Consider the following 23,823-nt stretch of genomic DNA (forward strand, 5'->3'; position numbering starts at 1 on the left):
AAACATTAACTACTTGTTTCATGAATATAATGTATGTATGATGTAAAATTCAATATAAACTATTATAGCTATATTATTTTTACAAAATTAAGAAATGTGGTGGAAAAATACTACAATAGTGCATTTCTATGGGTCTTACCTTTTTCTTTCGTCGCTTGTTGCCCCCTGCTGGCCATTATTAAGAACGCAGGTCCACAATTAGCTGTGTACTGTAGACTAGCTTCCCCACATCATCCCATAACGTACTTTGACAGCGAACAAACAAGTCAATGATCACACCAAAGTCCATTATTATCTTAAAAATATGTTTATTGCAGTTTAAACTCCCTCTCCCTCCCAAAAAGCACTGACATATTAAGAGACGGAATGACAGACATTGAGAGTATTTTATGGCCAAAACAAAAGCAGCCACTTCCTGAATATTTGACCTGCACAGGATGACGACACAATAATAGTTACATTTGTACACTGGTTGTCATGGTAACCATGAGTAAGCGCACACACATACAGCTTATGGCTTCACTTCCCCGTTTATTATTATTATTATTATTATCGTTAGCAGTATTATTACAGTAGATATTGTGTAGTATTGATGTTGAAAAAAATGACTTATTGCTACTTTTTCGTCTATCACGTGACAAGAACCACGTTCTTCCTCGGCTTTGCGTTTGGACAAAAAGTATCGCTGACGTCACGAATGCGACAGGGAGCCCGTTATTTTGTCCACGTAGCGCAACTGTTAGAGAACAACACGAACAAAGTTCTACGCGAAAGCTAAATCTGGCAACCCGGTGGGAAAAAGAACACCAGCAACTGTTAGGTTCACCGAGACAACACTCGACACGTCAACACGGGCTGAACGACAGCAAGTCCATCGATACGAAAACGGCACCACGACACGGCGTTCGGCAGCGGAAGGGGTTAAAGGTGACGCCCCCACTTCCCCCCCTCCCCCGACCTGTGCAGACAACAAAACCACAGAAATATCGCCACGAAAAAGGACACAAGTATCGGACTCGCGTATTTTACAACAAAGGCTCAGGCCTCTAAAGCGTGACAGCAGCTTTTTTATTTCCGGATAACATACCGTAAATGCTGCAATAAATGCGCTCATGATGTGTGCATAATTACAGCATTTACGGTATTAAGACAGATGCCTCTAAAGCGTGACAGCAGCTTTTTACTTCCGGATAACATACCGTAAATGCTGCAATAAATGCTCACAAGAAATGTGTATAATTACAGCATTTACGGTATTAACACAGATGCCGCCACTGTCGTGTACATTTGGTTGAAAAAACACAAACTTTCATATATAAGTTGATTTTAAAGAGCACAAAGATGGTCTAATGCTGAAAGATGATCATGTATTGTATTGTATTGCACGCGGTAAAGTCCCTAAGGTGACATTATTTGACAAGAAACGATTAAAAACGAGAACAAAGTTGTCACTTTGACACAGAGATGACCCATCAGAGAGTAGATCTCACCTTGGGCATTTCACACAGCATCCCGCAAATCAGCTGGGAGGTATCGAATACTTATTACGTTCTTTGTGCGCCGATTCCGCATCAAACAAATAGCAGCTGTTGTTAGCGATCTTTGTAGCCACAGTTTGCAGTTTTGGAAAAGGCGGAGCTTCTTGGAGAAGAAGAAGAGTAACTTTATGGGCTCGTTTATGGGCTTTGCAAAAAATATTGTGCCTTTCCGTGTACAGTATGCATGAATAAACCCAGGATGCGCGTTGCTAGGTGTGCTACAACGCGACGACGCCCGACAACCCCAACAAACCTGAGTTTCATCGCCAACTAGTGGCCTGGTGTGCACATTGCGGCCTTTTTTGTTTAATCAACTGTTTTTTTGTCATTTCTATTTGATTTCTCCACCCCAAAAAACATTTTTACATGCTAGCTAAAACATAACGTAAAATAAAACCATCGTCTTGAAGCACGGGAAAAGCGGTAAATCCGGATCGGGTTTGCATTCCCATCACGTCTAACTCCAGGGAATCAACAAAAAAAAGAAACACGTGCTAGCATGAAACCTGAAGCACAAAGTGGCTTTTTAAAAATGGCTGTGATTGAACCATTTTTGTTGTATTTTTAGTTATTTTGTGCAACAAATAAACGAGACAAGCAAACTCCTTCCTCCTTTCCAGAAGAAGCTCCGCCCTCCCAGAGGCTGACCCGCGTCATCACGACATCACATGAGGCTGCAGTTCTCCGTCTGCTTTTTGAGGTCCTCCAGAGTGGCCTGGGCCTTGTCCTTCAGCTGGTCCATGTCCACGTTCTGCAGGTTGGACAGCTGGCCCAGCACCGACTGCTTGTGCGCCTCCTCCTGGCCGTCCTCGGCGATCATCTTGGCCAGCTCGGTGGGCAGGACCACGTCGTCGCCCGCCTGCTGGATCTGGGTCTCGTCCATCTCGTTCTAAATAATAGGTACACGCACAGGTACACGCAGGTCACTGAATTTGTAAAAAAATTGCAAACAAATATTCTATGTGTTGATACCTTTGGTAGTCTGTACTTTTCCCGAAAATGACTCCTCACTGTGGCTCTCTCCGCCTTCTTCTGGGCGAAACTGGCCTCCCGTTCTTGTCTGGAACAAAAACACAATGTTATGGTACTGATAATTATGGGCCCGATATCAGCATAAAAATCGGTTGATTTCGATATCAGATTTTTCCGATTATGAAAACTGATATTTAAAAAAAATGCTTAATACGATACATATTCTATGTTATACATATCGTTATCGGAAATTGCCAATATCGGACAATGTGTAAATATTATGAACATCAAATATATATGATATAAAACTAATTATATTTATATAATTCTACAGTTATTAATAAAATGCAAAAACAATTAGTTATGTTACTTAAAATATATTATTTATTTATTTTTTATTATGTTAAAATATGTAGTATTGGAAATAATAATAATAATGACTAATAAATATGCACAAAACAATACAACTGCTTTATTTAAATATTGCCATTATATTATTGTTACATTTATTTTTTATTATGTTAAAATATGTAGTATTGGAAATAATAATGATAATAATAATGACAATAATAAATATGCATAAAACAATACAATTGCTTTTTTTAAATATTGCTATAATATTATTTTTACATTTATTTTTTATTATGTTAAAATATGTAGTATTGGAAATAATAATAATAATGACAATAATAAATATGCACAAAACAATACAACTGCTTTATTTAAATATTGGTATTATATTATTTTTACATTTATTTTTTATTATGTTAAAACATGTAGTATCGGAAATAATAATAATAATAATAATGACAATAATAAATATGCACAAAACAATACAACTGCTTTATTTAAATATTGCCATTATTTTAAAAATAATCATTTTGACAGCCTTGTTTAGCAACATAAGCGGGTGTGCACAGCAACTACAACCTCATTGATGATAATAATAATAATAATAATAATAATAATAATAATAATTGCAGGCTATATAAAAATAAATGATCTATGAATAATATAAAAATCCAAAATACAAATGAAGCAGATAGAGTGACTGTCAAAATGGACAGAGAGGTATACTTACATAATATAATTATAATATAATATAATAATAATTATTATATAATAATATATAATGCGGATAGACTACACAGAAATATGTCATGTAAATAATTCCACATAGAAATTTAAATAATCATCCAATGAATACGTACGTAAATGTGTATTTTGTGTACTAGTTTTGAAATATTTTTTTCAGCTTATGCTTTGAACTATCTCGGTGTATGACACAACTCATCCAGCAGAGGGCGCCACTTTCCACTGTCGCCCCCCTGAGAGAGACATCCCTATGCCCCAGTTACTGTAGCTCACAATTGTGTCTCCGAAAATGGCTTCATTTGCGTGACACGGCGAGTCAACAAGCTGACATAACGTCTGACAGATGTGGCGTGTGCGGGGAACCGAAGCCTCACCAGTAAACATCCAGTTCCAATATTAGATATGGAATATGTAGACGAGGGGCCACGCACGGGGCGGCGCAACGCTCGACGACAAAAAGATCACGACACGTGAAGGCGATGCTCCCAATGTGTCAGCACGAGGCGCTTTTTGCTGCGCCGAGGCCGACTGTCACGTCAGGACAAACGGACAAAGACACGGAGGTCCGTCAAGGACGTGAGATGACCAGCGTGGCCTCTCAGGATGATGGAACGTCTTCATGTCACCGCTAAAGCTGCCATCTTAGCGCTCGCTGGCTAATAATTCACTCCAAGGTCGCGTGCTATAGCTTTGTATACACCCCTCAAGGTCATGTGCGTGTTTTTCTCTGATGATATTAAAAGGTACTTTTTTTGGCTAACGTTTGTTTTCGGAATTACCATTTTCGGGAACATCTGAGACACCTTTAGTCGTAACTAAACCTCGTGTACGCATTTTCGTAAATATTACAGACAGTTGAGTAATCAACAATCCGAGCATGCCTGTTTTTCGTAAACAACCAAGGCTATTTTTGTCCTCAACAAACCTAGCGTTTCTCCAAAAATCCACACCAATTTTAGAGTCTAAAGTACGCCGTTCTGTACACATTTTCGCCATTGGGAGTTGTCAATAATATCGACATTTTTTTTTTTACATCAAAGACAATTTAGCATATGCATTTTTTTCTGTGCCGATCTTACACAAAGTATACGCATTTTTTTTTCAAGATTTTCAAACATTGAAGACAGTTGAGATGATCCTAAGACTTCATTTCGAAAAGAGCTGAGTTAGCCTTAACACGCTTAGCCTATGTTTTTCATTGTTTTAAATAAACATCAAAGATGATTTAGCCCTCGTGCATTTTTTGTCAAATTTTCACAAACGCTAAAAAACATACAGAAGATGGACTTAGCTTACGTGTTCAGCTGACCTAACCTACATTTCAGTTTTGGATCCAGTTTTCCGTAAAATATCAACGACAGTCTTCCGCCGACCGAAACGACATATGTTAGTTTTCAGCAAAGCTAGCAAATCATTTTTTTGTAAACATCAAAAATAATTATTCCACTAACCGAAATGGCTCAACCCAGCTAACATCTGTGGTTTTCGTAAACATTGAATACAGTTTAGTGTTCCGCTAATCTAGTCTACATATTCTTCATCCAAGCCAACATCGTCTTCTGCTAACCTAACCTACATATTTCAGTTCTCGATCAAGCTAATTATTCGTAAACATCGAAGAGTTTCTTTTTCTTTAGCTAACCTAATCTAGACTTGGATCAAGATAACATACGAGTTTGTTTAGATGGTTTAGCCTTCCGCTAAGCTAACCTAAACAATAAAAACAGTTTTGTCTTCTGCTAACCTAACCTACATATTTCAGTTGTCGATTAAGCTAATTATTCGCAAACATCAAAGACAGTTTCATCTTCTTTAGCTAACCTAATCTAGACTTGGACCAAGATAACATACAAGTTTGTTTGGATGGTTTAGCCTTCCGCTAAGCTAACCTAAACAATAAAAACAGTTTTGTCTTCTGCTAACCTAACTTACATATTTCAGTTGTCGATCAAGCTAATTAGTCACAAACATCAAAGACAGTTTCATCTTGAGCTAACCTAATCTAGACTTGGATCAGGAGAACATAGGAGTTTGTTTAGATGGTTTAGCCTTCCGCTAAGCTAACCTACACAGGTTTTTCCAAATTAAAACAGTTTTGTCTTCTGCTAACCTAACCTACATATTTCAGTTCTCGATCAAGCTAATTATTCGTAAACATCAAAGACAGTTTCTTCTTCTTTAGCTAACCTAATCTAGACTTGGACCAAGATAACATACAAGTTTGTTTAGATGGTTTAGCCTTCCGCTAAGCTAACCTACACGGGTATTTCTACACAATAAGCTAACCTAAACAATAAAAACAGTCTTCTGCTAACCTAACCTACATATTTCAGTTGTCGATCAAGCTAATTATTCGTAAACATCAAAGACAGTTTCATCTTCTTTAGCTAACCTAATCTAGACTTGGATCAAGATAACGTACGAGTTTGTTTAGATGGTTTAGCCTTCCGCTAAGCTAACCTACACGTGTTTTTCTAAACAATTAAAACAGTTTTGTGTTCTGCTAACCTAACCTACATATTTCAGTTGTCGATCAAGCTAATTATTCGTAAACATCAAAGACAGTTTCATCTTTATTAGCTAAAATAATCTAGACTTGGATCAAGATAACTGCTAGTTTGTTTAGATGGTTTAGCCTTCCGCTAAGCTAACCTAAACAATAAAAACAGTTTTGTCTTCTGCTAACCTAACCTACATATTTCAGTTGTCGATCAAGCTAATTATTCACAAACAGTTTCATCTTTTTTAGGTAACCTAATCTAGACTTGGATCAAGATAACATACATGTTTGTTTAGATGGTTTAGCCTTGAGCTAAGCTAAGCTACACGGGTTTTTCTACACAATGAAAACAGTTTTGTCTTCTGCTAACCTAACCTGTGTTTTTACTCTTCAACTGGGATAAGAAATGTGATTTTGTTAACAAATGACCAGTTTTGTCAAATCCAACATGGAGTTTGTGTTGTTGTTACCAGAGAATTGGGACGATACGTGACACGGGCACGCTAAGGTCTTAGCCTGACGGCGTTAAGCAATGATGTCGTCTTCCAGTTGGCGTATCCAGGCTACGTTCATCCTGCTACCTTTGCTTTATCCGCTTTACGAGGCGTGTGATACCTGCTATGGAACATCATTATCGCCATCATTATCGCCCTAATGAGCCAACGCCGTTTCCCACATGACCTTGCTGTTGCCCTGCTTGGCCCCCAACACCGCAGTCATCAATTTGACACCATTCAAGCTCGCTTTCGATCATTTTTTTTTAGACATATGGACTCTTGTTCAGTTTTGGATGCGTACAAATATGGATATTATCGATACCAGGCTTGCATAGGTATCATGATGTGATCTTTTGTTGCGTTATTCAAATTAATGAATGTATTTTATTTTTTAAAAACCGAGGGAATAAGTTCTTGAACACAGGAATGCCAATTTGCTCCAATTGTGTGACATAAAAGGTGTCATTTTGTTGATAATGTTACATACTTTCCATTAAAGACGAATATTAAACATAACCAAATCATTCAAATTCGGTATCGACGATACCGGACCAGTGTTTACTCGGTACCGGATCCATTCCAGAACGTGTAGCTTCGCCCGCCTCCAGTAAAAAAGGTGTCCTTTTGTGCGCCGAGACCGTGCGTAAACGCGGCGAGCGATCGTCTTTTGTGCGCGTTTTACGCACAACACCCGGAAGCGTTCGAGCTCCCACTACACGAAACAAGCAGAACATCCGACGGAGACTTACTTCTCCTCCTCTAACTGTTGCTGGTACTGCTCGAACTCCTCCTGGGTCATCCCCTGCGCCGCCGCTTCGGACTTCTCCGCCTCGGGCTTCTCCTCCGTCAGGCCGCCGGTCAGGTTCTTCAGCTGGCCCCCCACCATGTGCTTCACCATGAACGCCATCGCTTCTTGTCTGGGGCTGGCGGGGGTCCTTCCTGGTCTAGAAGTTCCGGACTCGATGAAGTGTGATGGATTTCCACACCTTTCGTGTCAGCAACAACAACAACAACTACTCCCAAATCTCCCGGATCGGTTGAGGGAATGTTCAAGGATCTAAACAGTCCTGGACGTGTGGAGCGTCTAGCAGCGGCTCAGTGGTCCAGCAGGAGGATGAGGATGATGATGAGGATGATGATGGTGGTGGTGGTGAGGAGGAGGAGGAGGATGCTGACGAGCGGCTCGGTTATGAGTCAACAAGTTTGGCTCTCCACTCCTCCAATCGTGTGAGTCTTCCTCCCTCCGCCCAATCCGGTGCACCGGCAGGCGGCCTGCAAGAGCCTCCGCTCCGGTGCTGCGTCTGATGTGGAGGTCTTCATCTGGTCCGGACCAGATTTGGCCTGCTTTGGGTCTCCTTCGGGGGTCTGGCCACCACATTAGGTACAGCTGATTCAGCCTTTACAAGCATCATAATCACGTTTATTATTATTATTATTCATATTTTTATTATTATTATATTGGTCAAGGATTCCGAGATTAAGGTCGTTAATCTATGAGAAAAACGGTTAACTTGCGAGAATAAAGTTGGAAAGTCTTTTTTCTCACATTTTTGTAAATGTACTACTTTATTCTCATTTTACATAAATTTACAAGAAAAAAAAATCGTGATTAATGGGGGGAAAGCCATAAATTTATGAGAAAAAAAATGCATCTTGAATTTACTAGAGTTGTTTTTGTCTGAAATTTAATTTCCTGGAAAAAGTCGTAAATTTCAGAGAAAAAATATTCACCTAAATTTCAAAGAAAAAATATTCACCTAAATTTCAGAGAAAAAAGTCATACATTTATGAGGAAAAAAAATGCATCTTGAATTTACTAGAGTTGTTTTTGTCTGAAATTTATGAAATTTAATTTCCTGGAAAAAGTCGTAAATTTCAGAGAAAAAATATTCACCTAAATTTCAGAGAAAAAATATTCACCTAAATTTCAGAGAAAAAAGTCATACATTTATGAGAAAAAAATACATCTTAAATTTCCTGGAAAAAGCTGTAAATTTCAGAGAAAAAAAATATTCACCTAAATTTCAGAGAAAAAAGTCATACATTTATGAGAAGAAAAAAAAACATCTTAAATTTCCTGGAAAAACTTGTAAATTTCAGAGAAAAAAATATTCACCTAAATTTCAGAGAAAAAAGTCACACATTTATGAGGAAAAAAATGCATCTTGAATTTACTAGAGTTGTTTTTGTCTGAAATTTATGAGAATCGTGTGGTAAATTTCCTGGAAAAAGTCGTATATTTCAGAGAATAAAAAATTACCTAAATTTCAGAGAAAAAAGTCATACATTTATGAGAAACAAAATACACCTTAAATTTCCTGGAAAAAGTCGTAAATTTCAGAGAAAAAATATTCACCTAAATTTCAGAGAAAAAAGTCATACATTTATGAGAAAAAAAATACATCTTAAATTGACTAGAGTTGTTTTTCTCTGAAATTTATGTGAATGGAGTGGCACATTTCTTTGGAAAAAGTCATACATTTATGAGGAAAAAAGAGAAAAAAAAATTGAAAACTTATAAAGTTGTTTTTTTTGTACATTTATCACTTTTTTGGGAAATGTGCAACTTTATTCTAGTAAATGTTGGAGAAAAAAATTCAGAGAAAAAGTAACATTTATGGGAATAAGGTTGTAAAGGAATTTTTTTCTTGTACATTTACAGATGATTTTTTTGCTTGGAGATTTATGAATATTTTCGTAAATGTCTGAGAAAAAAAATTCTCGATATCTCAGGTCCCCGCCCCCAAAAAAGTGGGCCTACCACTCAGTCGTAAAAATGGTCAGGGTTCTTGGCTTGACGCGGATTGATGACCACCGCCGGTTTTAACATGTTTGGAAAGTGGAACGTTCCCGATAAACATTCCACCTGTGGTCCCACAACCAGCAGGGTTCTTTCCAATCGGCGGAGTCACGAGTTTGTTTGTTTGGCACACAGTGGGCGGGGCTTGATGTCGCCCGGTGAGGCCCATGTGGTCCGTGAGCTGTCGTCGTCATAGAAAGACGGGAACGTGGAAGTCGATGGAAAAGAACATCTGAGGTCACGGAGGAAGGGAGACGCTGCGGACCAATCAGGGCAGCAGCAGCTGTGTTTGTTAAAGGCGGCACACGGCGGCGGAACGAAAGGCTCCCGGACGAGCGCAGAAACAACATTACTCCCCGAATCTAAAAATAGACGCGTGTCAAGGCCCCCGCAGCCTCCTTGCTCCGCTTTAGTCCTGGTTTTTTTTTGTTTTCTTTAACTCGCCTGCTCGTGTTTGACTGACGCTGATCACGGACGTTGAAGACACACCTGCTTGCCACCAGTGGCCCTTTTATTAGGTACGCTACCTCGCACCAACAAAGCAATTTGTCTGTTCCAGGGTCAAACTGTCACTGTCATTCTTAGTCATCATGTTCTGTGGTTATCGTCACATTTGCCCTCACTAGCAAAAGCCAATGAATTGTGACGACAACTACAAGGACGTTACAATTAGAACTTTGGACTAGCGTATAGCATATAGCGCTGATTGTCTTTCATGCTAGCTTGTTGCTAGGCAGAATTTGCTGGAAAATGCAAATAAAAAGGCCAGTGGTCACCGAGTGAGATGTTGTACAAATCCTTTTCACAGCAGCTACTTGGATTAGCGCGCCTACTTCAGCCTCATCACCATCGTCATCCTCATCCTACGAAGGCGACCTTTGTTTCCTCGGTCGAGGGATTAGACCCGCGCCGTCACGGGCGAGTCACCGCCACGCCACGAGAACGCGTCACCCGCTCTCTCTTTCTCTCTCGCGAGGCCAGAAAGACTAATCCCATTCCCAGCTGAGAACGACATGAGCACCGGCAAGTTTTGAGGGGGGCGGGGCCACAGCAGCAGCAGCCATATGGAGGCCGGCGAGTCGACCCAGCGGAGGCCGCTTGATGCCTCACGGGATGTCCGCGAGGTGAAGGAGAACACGTGGCGTGTAGCCATGGAAAGCGTCCACCGAACTAAACGTCACGTGAGCGACGTTTTTAACTGACCTACTGAAAAAATGCCAGTCAAAGATCCTCTATTCGGTGTGATGGTGCGCTGCTCTTTTTAATGACTAGTCAAAGATCCTCCGTGTGACGGGAGCAAAGGACCGATTCCGCAAAACATATCAACTGATGAAAACATATGTGATAAATAAATAATTTTTTTGGGGGCGGGGGGGGGGATTTATGAATTTAATTTAGTAAATTTCTGAGAAAAATGTCATACATTTCCAAGAAAAAAGTCGTAAATTTGAGAGTGAAGTCGTTTTTTTTTCTTGTATATTTATGACTTTTTTTTCTCAGAAATTTAAAATTTTATTAATGTAAATGTTTATTAAATTTTGTTTTTTTCTTAGAAAGGTACGACTTTAATCTTGTACATTTCAGAGAAAAATGTCATACATTTCCAAGAAAAAAGGCGTAAATTTGAGAATGAAGTCGGTTTTTCTTGTATATTTATGACTTTTTTTCTCTCCAAAATTTAAAATTTTATTCATGTAAATTTCATAGAAAAACAATTTATGAGAAAAAAATTGTATATTTGCGAGAGTTTTTTTCCTCATAAATATATGACTTTTTTCAAGGTAATGTGCAACTTTATGCTCATAATATTCAGACTTTTTTTCCTGTAAATTCATGTGAAACGAGAATGAAGTCATAAAGAAAATAAGTCATAGATGTACGAGAAAAAATGACTTTACCACTTCATAAATTTACGACTTTTTTCTCGTAAATTTAAAAACATTTTCTCATAAATTTACGACTTATTTTTCTTGGAAATGTGTGACTTTTCTCTGAAAAGTTGTACATTTACAAGAAAATGGTCATGAATTTATATATAAAAAAAACTTTATTACTTGAAAAAAAATGTATACAATTTATACACAATTTCTGAGAAGAATTCCCACCAAAAATAATATTTATGAATTTCTGAGAAAAAATCATAAATGTAAAATTTTTTTTCTAATAAAATAGTAGTTTTTTGTAATAAATTCATGACTTTTTTCTTGTACATTTCTGAGAATAAAGTTTTTGGTGAAATGTATGACTTTTTTTTTACATGAATTCACAAGAAAAAAACGACTTTCCAACTTTATTCTCATAAATGTATGACTTTTTCTTTGAAATGTATGACTTTTTCGCCAAAAGAATTCTGCGCTGTTTTTTTAGGACCTCATGTAAAGCAATGGTTTTCAAAGATCCTCTATATATGACACAAGCGTTCTGCTGTTTTGTTGAATGTAATAAAAAAAAAAAATTAAAAAAACAGTCAAAATTGTTCTTTGCCGTTTTTCGGACCTTATATAAAATAAAAATTCATAATCCAATGTTGGGCTGTTTTTAGGAATCTACTGCAAAAATGCTTGTCAAAGATCCTCTATATATGACAGAAGCTTGCTGCTGTTTTTATGAACCTTAATGTTTAATAACATACCACAAAAGCACTAGTCAAAGATCCTCCATGACAGGAGCGCTCTGCTGTTTTTTAGGACTTATTGCAAAAAAAAAAGATCCTCTACATATGACACAAGCGTTCTGCTGTTTTTAAGAAGCCAATAACAATAACGCTAGTCAAAGATCCTCTATATGAGAGGAGGACTCAGCTGTTTTTAATGACCTACAGCAGAAAAAAAACATCACTGGTCAAAGATCCTCTATATCCGATTGGTGCGCTCAGCTGTTTTTAAGGATCTGAGAGGATGTTTTTAAGAGCAGAGTTCAGGACATGAATAGTCGTGTTAGCATTGACGCTAGCGCTAACTGGCTGGTCCAGCTACGCGTGGTCGCCATGGATACCCACATAGCAAGGATAATTACTCTCCTCCTTATTAGCGGCTTGTCAAGCAAGTCCAGTTGTCCCGTAGCGTTGCTTTAAATGAAGCAAGGCTGATTTGGTGTTCAGTCAACGTCGTCATCAGATTGCTTTCCGTTCGACTTCAAGTCTTTTCTTTTCTTTTTTTAGGAGCCGTCCAGAGGGAGGAAAGGAAGGAGGAAAAAAAATCAGCAAAGAAGAAAAAGACGCCAGACGCTTATTCCGATTCCACGCTGGCATGTTTGAAAGTGTGAAAGGAATCTTGTGGGAGACGTGACGTGTGAAAGATGAGTCAGAGGCTTGTCAAGCGGCGCTCCGGCACGGGAACGTTTAAAAAAAAAAAAAAGAAAAAAGGAAACAGGCTTCCTCTCAATATTCAACAGGCCTGACAATCACCAATCATCTGCTATTGACAGCAGGGACCTCATTAGGGAGCATTGTAAGGCCCATCATACATCATCATCATCATCATCATCACTAACCTGGAGACACTCCATTAGGTACACACGCACAAGCTCACAACCAAAAAAATGTAATAATGCTGACTTTTAGGGTAGTACGCAGTACCAACCTAATATTTTATTAATACAGTGTATGTATATATGTATGTATATGTATGTATATGTACAGTATGTCATAACCATGATCTTATTTGGGCAAGTGAGTGCACTGAAAAAAAATAAGTAGAATATTACATAACATGTTAGATGCAATCATTTATTTTTTCATTATTTTTATTTTTTTATAAAGAATAAATAAAATTACATTTTATTATTTTTAGTTAATATTTTTTCTAAATTAAATTTTCTATTACATTTTTAAAATATTTTTGATGAAAAATAAATTATAAAAATAAAATTATTTTTTAAAAATGAATACATAACTTTTATTTCAAATTTTATTTTTGAAAAATGTTAAGAAATTTAAGTCTAAAGTATTTTTTAATAATTTTGAATAAATAACATTTATATAGTAGATAATTTTTAAAAAATAAATAAAATATTTTCAATAAGAAATTTAATTTAAAATAATTCCTTTGAATAATAACTCTTTCAAATTGTTATTTTTGAATATTTAAAAATGAATCTAACTTTGAAATTACTTTTTATTTTAATTAATTTATTTTCATTTTTAATAAATAAGAAATTTAATTGAAAGTTATTTTTATTTCAGAATATTTTCTGATAAATAATAAATTTAATTGTAAATTATTACTTCATGAAAATAAATGGAACAGCAAGTTTTGTGAGCTTTTTTCTATGATGTTTTCTCTAATTTATTGTTTATTTTGAAAGATCAGGGCATGTAAACGCTAAAGGAAAAGGTTACAACGCTTGAATAAACTCTTAGCCTGATTTCTTTTTCATGTCGAGGACCCAAATGTTTTCCCTCAATTCTATTTTGGCTTATTAAAATATGAATCCTGAAATAAAACTCAGGTGATATTTAGCGAGAAATGAACATATGAAGTTGACCTTTGCCTTGAAGGTTAATATTCACCTTTTTCCACGCTTTCACCCACAATCCTTCACCGTCTTCCTCCCCCGTCAGAGGCTGGCGGGGTGTGTCGTATTCGCCGTTTAATCCACTTCCTGCCAAGTGGGAGACATCAAAGGTGTTTTGCCGGGCGAGCGTTAAATATTATTAGCATATTAGCACGCGTGCAGTACTCGTCGTGGATGCTAACAGGCTAGAAGGAGCTCTCCATGCCTTGACTAGCTAAACTAGCGTGGCGGCTTTGGACCAACATTTACCAAAATAGGCCTGTGTATGAAGTGTATATATATATATATATAATGTACTATATATATACATATATGTGTACAGACTATATATACACATATGTAGTATGTGTATGTGTGTCAGGGTGAGTCATACCCCCCCACCAAAAAAAAAAAATCCATATTGAATGAATGATAAAGTAGCATGAAGGTAAGTTGGTAATTATTAATATTATTATTCTTATTATTATTAGAGTCATGATGACAGTCAAAGGTGAAAGGTCAGTCTTCCATCCATCCCTCTCTTCCACCACATATCCTACCCCCCCCCCCCCCCATTACCATACTTGCCTCCATAGCTTCTACTTCATCTGCCATGATGTCTTTCTATGCTTTTTTTTCCTCCATCCTTCCTGCCTTCATCCTAACCTTTCATCCCCCCCGCCCCCCGCCCCCTTCATCTCCCACCAACCCCCCCACTTCTTCCTCCAGCCTGATTTAGACCTCCTTTGCCCGCGAGGAACATCCCGGGCACAATGGCTCCGTGCTGGCTGAGCTTATATGGAATTAGCTAACCAGAAAATTCCCTTTCATGACAAGATGCAAACAACCTGGCATGTCGGGAGGGGGGGGGGGGGGGGGGGGTAATAGGAGGAAGAGGAGGAGGTGGAGGAAGGTGGCTTCAAAGTTGCTATATTTGCACAAGATGTCACAGTGTGATGAAGCCATGCGGTGCATGTATACCAACATATTAATAAGGACATCTTTGGTCATGTGACCAACGGGAAACTGGTTATTTCTTATGGTGTCATTTTTCCTCTCGCAGTTGATGGAAATCCCACTCGGGATGCGGGGGCTTAATACCCACGCCGGAGATGTTGTACGTTAGCGACGTTAGCGACGTTAGCGCGGGTGTTTAATTTAGCAGCGATGCTTTCACACCCGCCATCACTTGTGGTCAAAATGTCACCTATGTCGCATCGCTAATGTGATTAATGCCGCGCTGTTTGCATGTCGGAATAATAAAAAAAATAATAATGACATTATAATTATATAATATTTTTTTTATAAATTCTAATTTTTATTAGATTTGTAAAAATATTTTTAATAAAAAAGAAATTGAAATCAAAATTATTTTTAAAAATGAATACATACTTACATACTTTTATTTACATTTTATTTTTGAAAAATGTTAAATAAAAAATTCAAGTCAAAAGTATTTTTGAATAATTTTGATATAATTTTCATATAATGTAATTTTTAAAAAAATTTAAAAATATTTTTAATAAGAAATTTAATTTAAAATAATTCCTTTGAATAATAACTATGTAAATTTTTTTATTTTTGAATATTTTAAAAATGAATTTAATTGAAATTACTTTTTTTAATTAATTCATTTGCATTTTTAATAAATAAGAAATTTAATTGAAAGTTATTTTTATTTCTGAATAATTTTTGATAAATACATTTAATTGGAAAATATTACTTAATTACTTAATACTGCATATTCCCCCAAATAGGGGTTGCTTTACTCAACCTCAGAGAGTGCCAGGCAGATTTGATGTACAGTTATTTAGACAAATGATGTCCAATACCTGGTTGCGCCTCCTTTTGCATGAACTACTGCATCACTGCGGCGGCACGGAGGCGGGATTTCTTGCATTTGGGCGTTAGCAACTTAGCTAAGCTAGCAGGACTCCACAAAGCGGCCCCGCCTTTCCTCCATGCATTCTCCCCGTCTATACCATATGTTGCCTCCGCGGTGCTCGGCTAAGCACTCAGTGGACTCATTAGACAATGTAATCAACGCCGGCTTGAGATTTCCCAGGATGCATCACTCCGTATCCTCTCAATACATCCTGTCATCTGTTTTTGGACCCAGAGGTGCGCCCCGAGCCTCCGACTCCATCTGCGTCTGGCGCGGTGATGAACACGCACACGCTTCCGTTCCTACAACCATCAGCGACGCTGTGGGCCCATCATGGCACACGCACCCCCCCCCCCCCCCATAGCGTGTTACATAACCCCCCCCCCCATGAGGACGTCTGAAGTCATGACCTCCATGCCTAAACCCGACACTCCTTGATGAGGTTTTATTAAAGGACCCGACCTTAACAAACCCGTGTCATCAAACGGCTGCTACCTCGGAACCAACAAAAGGGGGGTCGGCGAGGGTCGGGGGCAGGGGGGGCGCGTCATGCGCAGCAAAGTATCGTTGATGCGTGTGCTCGCTGGAGCGTTTGTCATGCCCCCAACGGGCCAAGTCGGGCTCGCAACAGCTGAACCGCCGCTAAAAAGTGAGGCCTTGCGTCGTCTGGACAGATTGGAGCGGGGGCGGCGTGGCGGGGGCGGCGTGGCGGTGGATTTGTTCCGTGTTCTAGCACGCGTGTTCACACGGTAACCTCGTGTTGGTCCCGGACTAAAAATAAGCGGTCTGGTATTTTGGTTTGTGTTCATGCAAAACGGGCCCCTTTTTTGGTTTTGGACGTGACGGGGGCCGAGGGGGCGCGGCCACTTCCTGCCCAAAGCTAGCCCAAGCAACCTTGCCTGATCTCGACCCGTCACGCATCGCTGCCTTCCGATCCCAGTTATCCTTGGAGGCCTCGTCCCCGTACGCACACACACACACACACACACACACACACACACACACACACGGGATTTGGTAACAGGCTGAGGATGAGTCAGTGGGTGTCAGTGAGCACGTGCAGTGGGTGCACAAGGGGGGCGGGGCTAATCGTCCTCATCCTGTCACTTGCGCTCTTCCTCTTCGACTCGGCTTTTGGGACGGCGAGGGAACAAAAAGAGCGGCGCATGGCAGACATCCAGGCGCTCAAAGATGGCGCCGTCACGTCACACGCCTTCGTGCGGCGAACGCAAGGCCTCGCTTAGGGGGGAAGCGTAACCATGGAAACCAACAACAAACACATTAAAGGAAAATACACATGACCCCATTTAGCACACTTGGACATCCGGGTAAAGAACCTCCCCCGGGACATCCGGGTAAAGAACCTCCCCCGGGACATCCGTGTAAAGAACCTCCCCGGGACATCCGGGTAAAGAACCTCCCCCGGGACATCCGTGTAAAGAACCTCCCCGGGACATCCGTGTAAAGAACCTCCCCGGGACATCCGTGTAAAGAACCTCCCCGGGACATCCGGGTAAAGAACCTCCCTGGGACATCCGTGTAAAGAACCCCCCTGGGACATCCGTGTAAAGAACCTCCCCGGGACATCCGGGTAAAGAACCTCCCCGGGACATCCGTGTAAAGAACCCCCCTGGGACATCCGTGTAAAGAACCTCCCCGGGACATCCGGGTAAAGAACCTCCCCGGGACATCCGGGTAAAGAACCTCCCCCGGGACATCCGTGTAAAGAACCTCCCCCGGGACATCCGTGTAAAGAACCTCCCTGGGACATCCGTGTAAAGAACCTCCCCGGGACATCCGGGTAAAGAACCTCCCCGGGACATCCGGGTAAAGAACCTCCCCCGGGACATCCGTGTAAAGAACCTCCCCCGGGACATCCGTGTAAAGAACCTCCCCCGGGACATCCGTGTAAAGAACCTCCCCGGGACATCCGGGTAAAGAACCTCCCCCGGGACATCCGTGTAAAGAACCTCCCCGGGACATCCGTGTAAAGAACCTCCCCGGGACATCCGTGTAAAGAACCTCCCCGGGACATCCGGGTAAAGAACCTCCCTGGGACATCCGTGTAAAGAACCCCCCTGGGACATCCGTGTAAAGAACCTCCCCGGGACATCCGGGTAAAGAACCTCCCCGGGACATCCGTGTAAAGAACCCCCCTGGGACATCCGTGTAAAGAACCTCCCCGGGACATCCGGGTAAAGAACCTCCCCGGGACATCCGGGTAAAGAACCTCCCCCGGGACATCCGTGTAAAGAACCTCCCCCGGGACATCCGTGTAAAGAACCTCCCTGGGACATCCGTGTAAAGAACCTCCCCCGGGTCATCCGTGTAAAGAACCTCCCCGGCACATCCGGGTAAAAACCTCCCCCGGGAATCTGGGTAAAGACCTTCCCCAGGACATCCGGGTAAAGACCTTCCCCAGGACATCCGGGTAAAGACCTTCCCCAGGACATCCGGGTAAAGACCTTCCCCAGGACATCCGGGTAAAGACCTTCCCCAGGACATCCGGGTAAAGACCTTCCCCAGGACATCCGGGTAAAGACCTTCCCCAGGACATCCGGGTAAAGACCTTCCCCAGGACATCCGGGTAAAGACCTTCCCCAGGACATCCGGGTAAAGACCTTCCCTGGACATCCGGGTAAAGACCTTCCCTGGACATCCGGGTAAAGACCTTCCCTGGACATCCAGGTAAAGACCTTCCCTGGACATCCAGGTAAAGACCTTCCCTGGACATCCAGGTAAAGACCTTCCCTGGACATCCAGGTAAAGACCTTCCCTGGACATCCAGGTAAAGACCTTCCCTGGACATCCAGGTAAAGACCTTCCCTGGACATCCAGGTAAAGACCTTCCCTGGACATCCGGGTAAAGACCTTCCCTGGACATCCAGGTAAAGACCTTCCCTGGACATCCGGGTAAAGACCTTCCCTGGACATCCAGGTAAAGAACCTCAGGTAAAGGTATCCCTGGGCCACGATTGCACGCCGAGTGCGAACCTTCACCCCCCCACCCCCCCCCCCCCCAACAGGGATGTAGGTAAGCAGCACCTTACGTAATACTAATGAACACAACTAAAAATAATCCAACTTTAATCAAATCAAAGGTAAGCTTGCTCACACACAAGCACCAAACCCAGCGTCCCCGTCCAATCAGTGGAATTGCTCCTCCCACCAAGTCGCTCATGATAATCACCAATCTAATAATCACCAATCTAATAATCACATCATACCATCATGCGTGACACAAATAAGCAGAAAGGCTGGATGGAATCCACCGGGTCAAAGGTCACGTCTGCACACCGACCATTCCTGCATTGGTTCTATTCTAATGTATGTCACTTAGTTCCTCCATCAGTAACTACTCCAGTCATTAGTTCCTCAGTAACTACTCTAAATGTATGTGTCTTAGTTCCTCAGTAACTACTCTAGTCATTAGTTCCTCAGTAACTACTCATTCGTTCCTCTGTCACTATTCTAAATGTATGTGTCTTAGTTCCTCAGTAACTACTCTAGTCATTAGTTCCAGAGTAACTACTCATTCGTTCCTCTGTCACTATTCTAAATGTATGTGTCTTAGTTCCTCAGTAACTACTCTAGTCATTAGTTCCTCAGTAACTACTCATTCGTTCCTCTGTCACTATTCTAAATGTATGTGTCTTAGTTCCTCAGTAACTACTCTACTCGTTAGTTCCTCGCCAACAATTCTAAATGTATGTGTCTTAGCTCCTCAGTAACTACTCTACTTGTTAGTTCCTTGGTAACTATTCTAAATGTATGTGTCTTAGTTCATCAGTAACTACTCTAGTCATTAGTTCCACAGTAACTACTCATTTGTTCCTCTGTCACTATTCTAAATGTATGTGTCTTAGTTCCTCAGTAACTACTCTACTCGTTAGTTCCTCGCCAACAATTCTAAATGTATGTGTCTTAGCTCCTCAGTAACTACTCTACTTGTTAGTTCCTCTGTAACTATTCTAAATGTATGTGTCTTAGTTCATCAGTAACTACTCTAATCATTAGTTCCACAGTTACTACTCTACTTGTTAGTTCCCCGGTAACTATTCTAAATGTATGTGTCTTAGTTCCTCAGTAACTACTCTAGTCAATACTTCCTCAGTAACTACTTGTTAGTTCCTTGGTAACTATTCTAAATGTATGTGTCTTAGTTCATCAGTAACTACTCTAGTCATTAGTTCCACAGTAACTACTCATTTGTTCCTCTGTCACTATTCTAAATGTATGTGTCTTAGTTCCTCAGTAACTACTCTACTCGTTAGTTCCTCGCCAACAATTCTAAATGTATGTGTCTTAGCTCCTCAGTAACTACTCTACTTGTTAGTTCCTCTGTAACTATTCTAAATGTATGTGTCTTAGTTCATCAGTAACTACTCTAATCATTAGTTCCACAGTTACTACTCTACTTGTTAGTTCCCCGGTAACTATTCTAAATGTATGTGTCTTAGTTCCTCAGTAACTACTCTAGTCAATAGTTCCTCAGTAACTACTTGTTAGTTCCTTGGTAACTATTCTAAATGTATGTGTCTTAGTTCCTCAGTAACTACTCTAGTCAATAGTTCCTCAGTAACTACTCTAGTCAATAGTTCCTCAGTAACTACTTGTTAGTTCCTTGGTAACTATTCTAAATGTATGTGTCTTAGTTCCTCAGTAACTACTCTAGTCATTAGTTCCCCAGTAACTACTTGTTAGTTCCTTGGTAACTATTCTAAATGTATGTCTTAGTTCCTCAGTAACTACTCTAGTCATTAGTTCCTCAGTAACTACTTGTTAGTTCCTTGGTAACTATTCTAAATGTATGTGTCTTAGTTCCTCAGTAACTACTCTAGTCATTAGTTCCTCAGTAACTGCTCTTGTCATTAGTTCCTCAGTAACTACTCTAGTCATTAGTTCCTCAGTAACTACTCTTGTCATTAGTTCCTCAGTAACTACTCTACTCATTAGTTCCTCAGATGTACTTCTACAACTCTGTCGCTTACTACGACCTAGTGGTGGTGTGGTGGTATTACAACGATGAACACATGGCAGTGGTATCGTACTACCAACCTGTCAGGCAGCGTAGGCCAAGCTAACACAAAACATCTTATTTACATCCTGATGAAGCCGACATGATGTTCCTCTCCAACGTACTTACGTAACATTCCATGTTTTGGGTAAAAGGTCCCCCCACACCCTACCGTCCCCCGCCCCGCCCCGCCCCCGCTCCCCCGACCTCACACGGCCTCCATCCCGACCCAAACAACGAGCGGCTCTGACGAAACCCGCTGAAAAAGGTCTCATAATGCTCGGCTGAATCCATCCTCCCCCCCCCCAAGGCAAACTCGTCATCTTCATCCCTGCTGGAGAGATGACATCCTCTACCCCCCCACCCCCACCTTCACCCCCCCACACCCTCCATCCAGCCTCAGCTCCTTCAGCTCCCCAAATTCAATTAAGTCAATCAGAGCGTCTCTTTACGGCTGGGGGGGGGGCAAGGTAAGGTGAGCCTGCGAGGTCATACCAGTCACGGCCAAACCCCCCCAGGCAGGATGGATGTTGGATTTATGTGACAGGCTGCCCACAGACGCTAGTTTGAGCCCCACCACGTGACGCTGACGGATGCGCGTGTCCTTCACGCTGCTCGCCGCTAACCATGAAGGCCGGCGGGGGGGCGGGGGGAGGGGCGGACCCACCTGTGTGGCACCGCAGCTTAGACACAGAATGCTGTCAACACGTCAGCGCTGGGCCATGCTTGCTGGGTGGGGGCCATGCTAGCTGAGTGGGGGCCATGCTAGCTGGGTGGGGGCCATGCTAGCTGGGTGGGGGCCATGCTAGCGGCGGGTGGGCATCCCTCGCAGCTGATTGGTTCCTGACTCCACCATGACGAGGCGTGTATTCCCGAGGACTTCCCTCTGACTAGGATTCCTGATTTTCACACTTACAGCATAGAAACCATTTTACATCATTAGAGCCCTCTACATATGATATAACACCCCTACAGCCACCTGGTCACTAGCAAAATGGTGAAGGGTCACACTTTACTTTAAGGTACCCATAATAATTAGAGTAGCTAATGAGGAAGGAACCTACCCGACCCTAAGCACTACTCATTAGCTCCTCCGAAACTACTCAACTAATTTTTTCCTCAGTAACTACTCTAAATGATCTGCCTTAGTCATTAGTTCTTTCTTAGTTGTTCTTTATGTTTGCTCTAAATGTATGTTTTAGTTCCTTAGTAACTACTCATTAGTTCATCACTAAGTACTCTAAATGTATTTGCTTTTGTTCCTTAGTAACTACTCATTAGTTCATCACTAAATGTATTTGCTTTAGTTTCTCAGTAACTACTCTACTCATTTGTTCCTTGGCAACTACTCTAAATGTATGTGCATTAGTCCCTCAGTAACTACTCCACTCATTCGTTCATCAGTAACCACTCTAAATGTAGCTGCCTTAGTTTCTCAGTAACTACTATACTCATTCGATTGTCATTAGTTCATTGGCAACTACTCTAAATGGGTGTGCCTTTGTTCCGCAGTAACCACTCTACCCATTTGTTCTTTGATAACTACTCCAAATATGTGGTTTAGTTCTGCAGTAACCACTCTAAATGGGCCTTAGTCATTAGTTCCTTATGAGTTAATTAGTTCCTGAGTAACTACTCCAAATATGCACCTTAGTTCCTCAATAACTACTATACTCATTCGATCGTCATTAGTTCATTGGCAACTACTCTAAATGAGTGTGCCTTTGTTCCTCAGTAACCACTCTACCATTTGTTCTTTGATAACTACTCCAAATATGTGGTTTAGTTCCGCAGTAACTACTCTAAATGTGCCTTAGTCATTAGTTCCTTATAAGTTAATTAGTTCCTGAGTAACTACTCTAAACGTAGTTGCCTTAGTTTCTCAGTAACTACTATACTCATTTGACCGCCATGAGTTCCTTGGTAACTACTCTAAATTGATGTGCCTTAGATCCTCAGCAACTACTCTATCCATTTGTTCCTAGGTAACTACTCCAAATATGCACCTTAGTTCCTCAGTAACTACTATAGTCATTTGATCGCCATGAGTTCCTTGGTAACTACTCTAAATTGATGTGCCTTAGATCCTCAGCAACGACTCTACCCATTTGTTCCTTGGTAACTACTCCAAATATGCACCTTAGCTCCTCAGTAACTACTCATTAGTTGATAATGACTTCCCGAGTATCCACTCTAAATGTATGCACATTAGTAACTACTCCGATAAGTAGAGTATTTGTGTGTAGCTTAGTGTAAAGGGAGAGAGAGCAGTAAAGCCATGCCAGTGGAGGATCCAGGAAGAAAAGAGTAGTTGATACGTATTGTCAGCCCCTCGTCAAGCTGCTGTGAGGCCCAACGGTTCCAGAAATCAACTTTAACACGTTTAGGATGAACATCACACAAACGGCAGCCAAGCGACGCCGTCGCCGACGCCGCCGTGATGGCAGTGATTGACAGCGGCGCTTTCACAGTCTATTATCGCGCTAAACATCTGACATGACCAAACGTCTCCCACGCTGACGTCGACTTCCTTTGAGCACAAACAGCAATAAAGCACAACGCCGCTCGCCGCTCGCCGCTCGCCGCTCGCCGTTCGCCGCTCATCCTGCCTCCAAATTTGCTACCGCGAACGACAGGAAGTGCAGAGTCAGCTGTTGCCGCGTGAATGAAAGACGCTGGCCTGACTTGAGAGCGGCCTCGGGCTGCACCAGCCACCAAAGTCGTGTGTCGTTTGTTACGTAAAGCAATTTAGTGGCCGGAGATCACAACTGGCATCAGCGCTCACAGCTACAGGACAAAAACACACGCTACGCTAACTACGCTAACTACGCTAGCTACGCTAACTACGCTAGCTGAAGCTTTACGCCTTCATGAGCTAATCTTCAGCTATTGTGGTTAGCTGACCATTCATGCTTTTTTCATTTTGCATCTATCTGATGGCCATATGGAATAATAAGATGTATGTATTATTTTGTGATATATAAACATAATACCGTATATCATCTTAACAAGTAGTGATAAAATG

The 23,823-nt window shown here is 41.1% G+C and overlaps 1 protein-coding gene and 1 long non-coding RNA gene across 2 annotated transcripts; one reads left to right on the forward strand and one right to left on the reverse strand.

Annotated features, from left to right (window-relative positions):
- Positions 1–288: 288 nt before the first annotated feature.
- Positions 289–7,796, reverse strand: cplx3b (complexin 3b). The gene is made up of 3 exons (XM_058089061.2): positions 7,352–7,796; positions 2,511–2,598; positions 289–2,427 (listed from the first exon to the last, which is right to left on the reverse strand). Exons 1-3 carry the CDS (start codon positions 7,507–7,509, stop codon positions 2,203–2,205), a joined length of 471 nt encoding a protein of 156 aa, XP_057945044.2. The 5' UTR covers positions 7,510–7,796; the 3' UTR covers positions 289–2,202.
- On the forward strand, positions 7,227–12,774 carry LOC144901613 (uncharacterized). Its single transcript, XR_013629659.1, has 2 exons — positions 7,227–7,983; positions 12,563–12,774. It is a non-coding gene; the product is annotated as an uncharacterized LOC144901613 (long non-coding RNA).
- The last annotated feature ends 11,049 nt before the right edge of the window (positions 12,775–23,823 follow it).

Source organism: Doryrhamphus excisus, linkage group LG13 (genome assembly GCF_037039965.1).
Source record: "Doryrhamphus excisus strain RoL-2023G ecotype Guam linkage group LG13, RoL_Dexc_Guam_v1.1, whole genome shotgun sequence".
Taxonomy (NCBI): domain Eukaryota; kingdom Metazoa; phylum Chordata; class Actinopteri; order Syngnathiformes; family Syngnathidae; genus Doryrhamphus; species Doryrhamphus excisus.

Excerpts from the sequence above, each read along its gene's own strand:
- cplx3b (XM_058089061.2), bottom strand. The coding sequence starts at position 7,509 with ATGGCGTTCATGGTGAAGCACATGGTGGGGGGCCAGCTGAAGAACCTG. Across the intron at positions 2,599-7,351 it reads CAACAGTTAGAGGAGGAGAA|ACAAGAACGGGAGGCCAGTT; the intron begins GTAAGTCTCCGT and ends TTTTTGTTCCAG. Across the intron at positions 2,428-2,510 it reads AAAAGTACAGACTACCAAAG|AACGAGATGGACGAGACCCA; the intron begins GTATCAACACAT and ends CCTATTATTTAG.